Genomic DNA, 8,884 nt, shown 5'->3' on the forward strand with positions numbered 1-8,884 from the left:
CTTTCCTTGTCTCTGGGACTTGGCAGGGCCTGCTGGGGGTGTGTGGGAGGGAACCACGAACAAAACAGACAAGAGGCCGTCCAGGGAGGACCTGCAAGAGACGCCTGGCGTTCTAAATGGGGACTGTGTCCCAGGCAGCGCCCCCTCTTGCTGTCCGCCAGAGACAGGCTCAGTCTGGGGCTGGCACCCGTGTCTTGGCCCCCTAAAAGAAGGAGAGAGCTTGCTCCCTCAAGAGAAGTCTTTTCTTTTTCATTCTGCGGTTCTGAAACCAGATCTTGACCTGCTGGTCACTAAGATTCAAGCGGTCTGAGAGTTCCCTCCGGCGCTGCCGTGTGATGAACTCGTTCACCAGAAACTCGCCCTCCAGTTCCGCCAGCTGCAACTTCGAATAGGGCTTGCGCTTCTTCCGAGAGCGGCTGTGGATCGGGTACCAGGGCGCTCCTGGGTGGAGATGAACCAGCAGGGTTGACCAGAGGACCAAGAGATGACAAGCCCAGTACCCTCGTCTTTCCCAAGCGCCTTTCACCTTGGCCTAACCACCCACGCCAGGCTCTTCCTCTCCTGTTTTGCAAAGACTCCCATCCCTAGCAAGTCCTCCGCCTTCATCAATCTCTTCTTCCCCTTTCACTCTTTTCTCCTGGCCTCCCCAACCCTACTTCTCAGCTTCGCATCCCAGAACCTTCTAGCTTCCTATCCTCTCACTTCTCCTCAAACCTCTTCTTCTCCAGGATATCCCGGCCCCTTCCTCTCATATCCTCCAGGATGGGGTCCCTGATCAGTTAGAACAGACATGAGCTAGTGACAAGAGTAAACCATATTCACTAGGCTTTCTTTAAAAAAAAAAAATGTAGGGAATGGGGGCCTGTGGGAAGGTGGAAAGAGAGGCCCTGGGCAAGCAGGAATCATGCTCTGGGTCCCCAGCCCCCAGGCCTGGAAAAGTCTGTCAGAATCCCCTGTCTCCGGAGCTCCCAGCCCCCTCCGGCTGCAAGCCAAGCAAAAAGGGAATCTCTGTAGTTCTTTTATGGGGATATTTACATGTTTACAGGGCTCCCCTCCCCAGCTTTTTTTTTTTTTTTTTAAAGAAGCGCTTCCTCACCACACAGTCTGTCACCCTAGGAGGCCCTAGCTCAGTCCTACACTGCCCGCCCGAGTGAGACGTCCCGTCCGGAGTGGGCCGGGGTCCTTACCGCTGGCCGCGAGCCCGCCGCCGGGGTTTAAAGGCGATACCAAGCTTCCGGGGTCGCCCGCGCCGGCGCCCTTGTTGCCCTCGTTGAGCAGGGACGAACTGGAGTCGGATTCCAGCGACTGGCAAGAGGGCGGGTCGTGCGGGGGTCCCGCGCCGCCGTCACCACCGCCGCCGCCCGCAGCGTAGTCGTACTTGAAACCGAGCGCTGGCGGCCCCGACGGCTCCAGCGGCAGCAGCGCTGCCCCGGGCCCGACTCCTGGGCCGGGATCGCGCCCGCGCTCCTCACGCTTCAGGCCCCCGCCGCCGTCGGCGCACGGCTCGCGGTAGTAACCCTTGCTGTCCTCCACGCGCGCCAGCTCGCACGTGCGGCCGAAAGGAGGGTTGAGAGACACAGGGCTGCCGAGGTAGGGCTGCGGGTAGCCATTGCACGGCTCCGCCGACGGCCAGGGCAGCGAGCACACGTTGTCGCGGCGCGGGTAGGACAGCGAAGGCAGCCCGGGCAGCTGCGCCCCGGACGCGCGGAAGTTGGGAAAGTAGAAGGTGTCTCCCGTGTGGATGTTCACCAGCGGCCCCACAAACCCGGGATTCAAGAGATTATGCTCGCCCATTTCCGCGGGGCCCGACCGACAGCTTCTACTTTATTGCTATCTGACATTAAACATAGTTAAACCTGCACCGGCCACCCATTGGCCGTCCGGCTCACGTGGGCGCCGTCGGCAGGGGGATGGGTGGGGACAGAGGATCCCCCCACCCTGCACCAACTCCAACTTCCCCCTTCCCCTGTAGAGGGGGGTGAAAGTGAACGAACCGCGGGGGCAGATTTATTCGCTGGCTTCTGGTTTTTAAAAAGATCATATAAAATCTAACGCAGAGATGGAGGTAATCGCCCGACACGGGGCAAGAGGAAAAAAGCCACACCAAAAATACCTGCACATACACGCTTCTGCAACCTGCACAAGCCCCCCCCCCCCCCCCAGATGTATTATCTTCTGGCCAGCAGCTGGCCAGAGCAAAGCCCGTCCCTCTTTAATTAGCTCCTTTATTAACTAAAACCGTTGGAATTTACAGTATATCCCCAATAAATTACTATTAGATATTGTGTCATATAAAGTTTACTGGCTGTTTAAGGAGACGGATGAGCCCTTTGGCTCGGGTTTATTTACAGTAGAGGCGAAGTGGGAGTAAAGACAGGTTTTCCTGCCGCTGTCGCTGCCAGCTTCTTTTCCTCAGCTCTTTCTCCTCAGGAATTTGGGGAGACACGTGGGGTCCTCTCCTCCAGGAGGTGCGCAGGGAGGATTACTAATGCCAGGTCTTCCCCACTCTCCACCTGGGAGCCACCCAGCCTCACATCTTCAGTCACTGTTAGAGGAAGAATGTCAGAAGAGAGACGGAAAAAGCAGAATAAAGATGCTCCCAGCTCAATGAGGACTTCCCCACCTGCTCTTGAAAAGCTGGGGGCTGAACTACTCTTCTCCATGACTTCTGTGAGTCAGAGGGACTTCTGGAGCGGGGGTCCTCTTGGAGTCTTTGCAGCAAGAGACTCTGGGCTCCCAGCTGGGCTTGGCTGGCCAGAGAGGCCCCTGATTCCCACTGTGGAGGAAATACACCCCAGAACGAGCCCAGCCTACTGCTGGGACTACAGATAACAGTGCCCAGCCCAGTAGGTGTGCTGGGAGTGACTGAAGGAACGCCAAAGAATTATCTTCTTGGCATTTAAAATTGTATGTATGGTGCTAACCCCAGCAGCTCTTTTTGCAGAAGGCTGAGAACCCAATGCAGACCATTGGCAAAATCAATGGACATCTGGAAGTCACAATCTAACTTCAACCAAGTCCACAGACACACAGTCAAGCAGATTAAAATGAAAAGCGAAACAAACCTTCCCTTTGAAACTAGGTGTATTCTATTGGGGTCTAATATAATATTCAGATTTCCATGCTATTATTTGGGATTCTTTTGAGCCAAAGCTCAAAGCACTGCTTTAAGCAATACCAGGTGGGATCAATAGTTCAGCAAAAGTCTAAATATGAGAATACACCAGATTTAGAGAAAACTAGAGAGATGACAGAATATGGGAGAAAGAAACCCACGTGGGTGAAAGTTAAATATCTGAGAGTAAGTGGAAGCCACAAAAGCGGACCTAAGCAGAAGATTCTCATCTCCCTCTTTTTCTCTCTCTTCTGCAGGACACGGCAGAGAGAATGCAGATTCTTTGAATTCCAGAGCTTCTCAAGCGATTTCATATCCCAAACCACAGCTGCACACTCCGACAGAAATGTGTCCGCGCGGGCGTCTCCCTGCCCGGCACAGCTCTCAGCTCTTAGCTCAGTACGCTCCGCTCTCGCTCCGCTTCCTCTTCCCCGCCCTGGCCAGCTAGGCGGCCTGGCCAGGTCCCTCCTGCCCCCAGGAGCCCGCCCCACGCCGGGCCCACTTGCCAGAACCGAGGTCAAGCAGTGAGATGTCAGCCCCGCGCAGTCACCTCCAGTCAGAACCGCGACAGTCGGGGAGGCGAGGAGCGAGCAGAACTGAACTGGCTTTTTTGTGCCTAGTTGATTAAGGGGCTGTGCTACTGCACAGAGGAGCATCCCTCAGCTGCGAATTCCACGTCACAGCATCTCCTTATTTATGCCCTCTTTTCAAGATGCATTAATAAGCGTTACTGAATATTTAATTAAATTTATTTGGGGGTTATTTTGGGTCATAAAGAAAAACAGGGTGTGACTTTAATATTGTTGCTGTTTTCAATCAGAACATTGCGCCGGCGGCGAGGTCTCCAGGCCTCCAGGCCTCGCGCTCGGCTGCTATTGTTGGTGTGGGGGACGCCGATCTGAGCTTTGCGGGATAATCACTAGTCCTTGTGGGGTGGAGGCTTCGCCCCATTCTCTTTTCCCTTCCCAGATAACTCCAGTCTCCTAGAAGGGGGGTGCAAGGAGAAAGGTCTTAGGCTCTCCCGATCCCTCCCTAGCTCGAAAATCTCAAGCCCGGAGCTCTGCTCGCGGTGCTCCGGGCCAGGCAGCTGAGCACGCAGAGCAGCGGCCACAGGGCGGCAGATGAAAGGCCGCGGAAATGAGGATGGAGTGAGGACTTCCTTCTTCCAGACAAGCGGTTTCTCCCAGTCCGATTTAGTCCCGTCAAAAAAAAAAAAAAAAATGCCACCACTTCCCCCAGGTTTCGGACCCTGGCACTTGCACACACACAAACCCCCTTCCTTCTGTGCAGCCCACCCTGTTTCCTCTAGGCAAGAGCTGCCGAGGACCATCAGCAAAATTCACATCCCCGGTGCCCTACTCCTCGAGGATCATTAGGATTATTACAGGGTTGTTAAGACCCCGGCAAAGACCCAAGCAATCTAGGCGCCCAGCCTCCTGGTGGAAGCCTCGGTTCTGTGCGCCTTTAAGGCTCCCCGCTGCACACGCCGCTCTGACGCCCATTCCTTAACCCCGCTGGGATTAAAAGGCTGCAGAGACCGCTCCCAGCCTGGGTCCCCGGGGCCGGCGGGAGGCTCGGGTGCGAAGCTAAATCCAGCCTCGGGTAAAGCTGCTTGCCAGGAGCCGACCCGGACTTGGTGAGAATAATTCGTAGGACAGCCCGAGGCGCTGAGCAACCGTTTCTAGCCGGGTTTAATCCGCCGGCCCTTGCCAGCCCACAAGAAAAGCTATAATGGCCAGAGCCAGGCTCCGGACGCGCGGAGCGATCTGTGCGCCCACGCTAACACACATTCATAAAATCACAAGAAGAGGTGGGCTGCCTATTGGCCGCTGGACCACAGGTTCCTGCTGCAGCTGGCCTGGCTCAACCATATCCCCATCCTTCATTAACTCAGGGGTTAATTAAAACTGAAGACCAGGATGTGGTCCAAGGACTTCCTTGAAGACCCCCGGCAGCCCTCGTGCTTCCTCGCATCCACCAGCGGGATGCCCAGCGGCTTCTCCCGACCTGGCTCTGTCTAAGCCTCGGTCCCTCCGGCATCTTCGCCGGCTCTGCGCTGTTCCTCGAGTCCCCGCCACCGCCGAACCGGGCGAAAAGAGTTATTACAAAATCTCTGACAGCTCTGGTGGCAGAGGCAGAACGGCTGCGGGTAGCTTAGGCCACCGCGGAGTGACTGTGAGCTGCCTGCCATGGTCCGGCTCCCCTGCCGAGGTCGAAATTATTCCGTGCGGTGCTGCCTTCTCCCTAGTCAGTCGAGGCCAAGGCGGCCCAGTTCAAGGTCACTGCCTAGTTTGCACAAAGCGGTTCTGCCGCGTATGCAAATGAGGCAGGGCCTCGGGTCCCGAAGGGAGGTGAGCAGGAGCTGGGCTGGCCCAGAGAGGAGAAATGAGAAGCGGCGGGTGGGGAAAGTCTGCACTCCAGCCCGACCCCTCAGCTCTCTTTAGGTCGTCCTTTTGGGGCATCTTGGGCTTGGGGCAAGATATTGTCGGGTTCAGACAAGACTGATGGGTGGAGGTAAGGGGCTCAGACTCCTCTTTCTTCTGCTTCGCTAGCTCAGCCAGGGGTCAGAGCCCCCTGTCTCCCAGGTCCCCTTATTCGACTCAAGGAGAAGATTGGAAGGTCCCTTCCCCTGTGCTGTCTTCCAGGGCTCTGCAGCCTGGAGGAGCAGGGTGTGAGAGGAACCTTGGATGAGGGGGCCCATTCAGGCTTTCAGGCTCACACAAACGGCCCGGGGTCAGCAGCGCCCTTACCTCCTCCAAGTCTTCTGTGGCTCCCTTGGGCCCCCCCCCCCCCCACAAGATCCCAGCCCGATTGCCACTCAGGAAATGAGGAAGGGGTCGGGAGGGGTCCCGGGGGGAACATCTGGGAGACCATCTCTCCACTCCTCACCTGAACCTTCTTCCCTCATTTTCACTGTCCTTTCAGCGCTCGAATCGTTAACTAGTTTCGCAGCTCTGACATTTTCTCCCTCCACCAGCAGAGGATCTCCTCCGCCTAGTGAATTACTGAGTGTCAGGAAAGGTGTGGGGACCAAGTTAAAAAAAAAAAGAAAAAAAGCACCCTCTCCTCAACACCACACCTACAGACGCCGGCAACGTAAGGGGAGCCCAGGGCCAGGGTCTCCGTGGACCTCGAAGCTCAGCATGGGGTGAGGACTACGTAGAGTGCCCTCTGTCACCCAACCAGCCGCTCCCTCTGACCATGGCCTCTGGCCAGCCCTGTTCAGGGGAAGGGCTGAGATCTGCTTGGGGTCTGCTCTGCCCAGTTACCCAAATGCTTCCCAAACCAAGCCTCCAGTTCTGGGCGGGGGCGGAGATGGTGCTGGGCACAGGCGGATTGCGTGGGGGCAACCGGCCTAGAGGCCAGTGGGGATAGGAGGATGCGCTGCTAACCCCGAGGCTGGCTGGGCTGGAAGAACGGGAACAGGGTCCGCTTACCTTTGGAGACTGAAGAGGTTCAGAAGGGTGTGGGGCAGGGGATCTCAGCCTCCAGGAACCCTCTGGATACCCCCTCCCCAAGGCGGACCTCAAGCCCAGACGAGGTATCTGAGGAGGGCGGGGCGGAGGAGGCAGAGGCTTTGGCCAGCGGTAGGCGCGCGGGAGCCGAGTTGCAGAGCATCTCTGGAGAGGCCGCCTTTTATGGGCATTATTAGCGCCCCTGTCTAGACTGCAGACGACACCTCTGTGTGTAAACAGAGGTGGCGGGCTCTGGCGGGAATGGGGATGGTGCGTCGAGGGGCAAGCGGCCCTCTCCTCCTCTGGCCACAGGAAGATCAAGGCCTTTTCCACCCTCCCCCACTTCCCAGTGCTCCCTGCGATGTCAAGGTCAGAAAGACCTAGTCACGGTCAAGGCTAAAAGAGGAAGAGCCTGGTTGGTTGTGAAAAGGCTATGGCCCCCTCCTCCTCCTCCCAGAAGCCCCCGGCTCCCCAGGGCCCCTCCATCTTCCACTAGCGCAGGTCTGGATACACATCTGCCTGATCCAGGGCTTGGAGTTCTTTGAGGAGCGGGCTTCCGACACCATCCAAGTCAGACTCAAGTAGATCTTAGTGTGGGGGGTCTCTTCAAAACAGAACAGAAGGGGCTGCTAGAGGGTTCCCAGCTTCAATCCTCGGAGAGATGAAGAGTGTCCCAGGGGCTGCCCCCACCTACACCCACACAGCCCTGCTGACCAGCCGCCTGTGGAAAAACACCTGGTCTGGAGACAGTCATGGAGGAGTCTCCCAAGGACTGCTGGCCTTGCATCCTCAGGTGGGTTCCTGGCTGCGAGACTGACTACTGGCTGAAAGGCCGGTTGTGCTGGCCCTAGATCTGAAGACTAAGATGTGGGTGGGGAAGGGGTTTTCTCCCCCAAATCAGGAAAAGTTCTAACTGAGTCCTCCCTGGCAGCCTGGTAGAGTGGCCTCCAGAACGAACGAGCGTCCTGTGAGGCTCTGGCTCTCCCAGGTCTCCCAGCCCTGGCCACAGAGTCACAGGGAGCAGGTGATGCCACTGGGTTATGAGAAAGATAGCAGGAACCTCAGCCCAGAGAAGAGGAAACTGCAATGCTCACAGTCCTTTGGACTTTTCTGTCCCCTTACACCTTCATATTTATGGCACTCTCACTCTCACACAGACACTGGGAGACTGGCCTTGGAAAGAAAAGCTTTTCTAAATCTGAATGAAGAAAACACACACTCTACACCTTGAGATGAGTGCTGGCTGACAACATTGCTAGGCATGCACACAGAGAGGCAGTAAAGCTGGGGAAATTCTGCACTAATCAGAGGCTCCATACACACACACACACAAAGATGCACACAGGCACACACACAGGCATGTGCATGCACACACACACACACACACACATCCTTTCATAGGAAGATCTCACAGAGTTCCCCAGTGAGAATACCAACTCTTGGAGGAAGGACAGGTAAGGAACCAACACAATCAGGGAACAAATACTTTTTTTCCCAACTCTGGGGAATGTGTGTCTCCCCAGAATACACACTCACACAATACCTGTCTCACACAGGAGTTTCCATTCTCAGACCTGCTTACTTTTGTGGGAGAGGCATCCCCAAAACTGCTCTAGGCATAGTTAATCCAGTGAATGGGTGGCATCTTAAACACCCTGGCACACTGGGGCTCACCGGGACTCAGAAGTACCACAGTGCCTGCCTGGGTCACTGGTGTCCCAGTGAGCCTGTACTAGCTTTCCCTCTCTTTTCCATGGCCCCCTTCTGGGGCCTTAGGGCGGGTCCCTCTGTGTGGGAAGGCTTGTTCAGTTGACTTCATGTGGGTTTGTGTGCAGAAGTGGAAGGCTGCCTCGGAGAACTTCAGAATTCTCTTTCCCTACTGAGCCTCCAAGTCTCCACTGTGTCTACAGCTGTATCATGGGACGTCCCAGTGCACTCCCAGGTCAAGAGGGCTATGGGTCCATTAAGGAAGCCCCGAGGTCTCTTGTCTACTCACTTCCTTTTTCTGATGAAACACACACATTTAGTGTTCAATTCTTTACATCTCAGGGAAGACTGAGGGGTTTTGGAGAGAGATTAGAGTGGTGAGTGGGGAGAGAAAGGGGAGATGGAATTAAGAATGAATCTTATTCCTAGGAGAGTCATCTATTTGCAACTCCTAATCTGTACTGCTCAGCCTGGGATTCTTTGGTTAGTTAATCCAGGGTTGAGATGGAGAGAACAGGATCGGCAGCCACACCAGTAGCAGAGGCTCCACAGAGGGTGAATTCTTAGTCTCTTAGTCTCTCAGATTCAGTGTGTGTGTTGTGTGTGC

At 55.9% G+C, this 8,884-nt stretch overlaps 1 protein-coding gene across 1 annotated transcript; it reads right to left on the reverse strand.

The window, feature by feature from the left end:
- Positions 1-202: 202 nt before the first annotated feature.
- HOXC12 (homeobox C12) lies at positions 203-1,794 on the reverse strand. The gene is made up of 2 exons (XM_043878413.1): positions 1,188-1,794; positions 203-441 (listed from the first exon to the last, which is right to left on the reverse strand). The coding sequence occupies exons 1-2, from the start codon at positions 1,792-1,794 to the stop codon at positions 203-205; spliced, it is 846 nt and encodes a 281-aa protein (XP_043734348.1).
- Between the last annotated feature and the right edge of the window lie 7,090 nt (positions 1,795-8,884).

The sequence above is a fragment of the Cervus elaphus genome, chromosome 3 (genome assembly GCF_910594005.1).
Source record: "Cervus elaphus chromosome 3, mCerEla1.1, whole genome shotgun sequence".
In the NCBI taxonomy this organism is placed as follows: domain Eukaryota; kingdom Metazoa; phylum Chordata; class Mammalia; order Artiodactyla; family Cervidae; genus Cervus; species Cervus elaphus.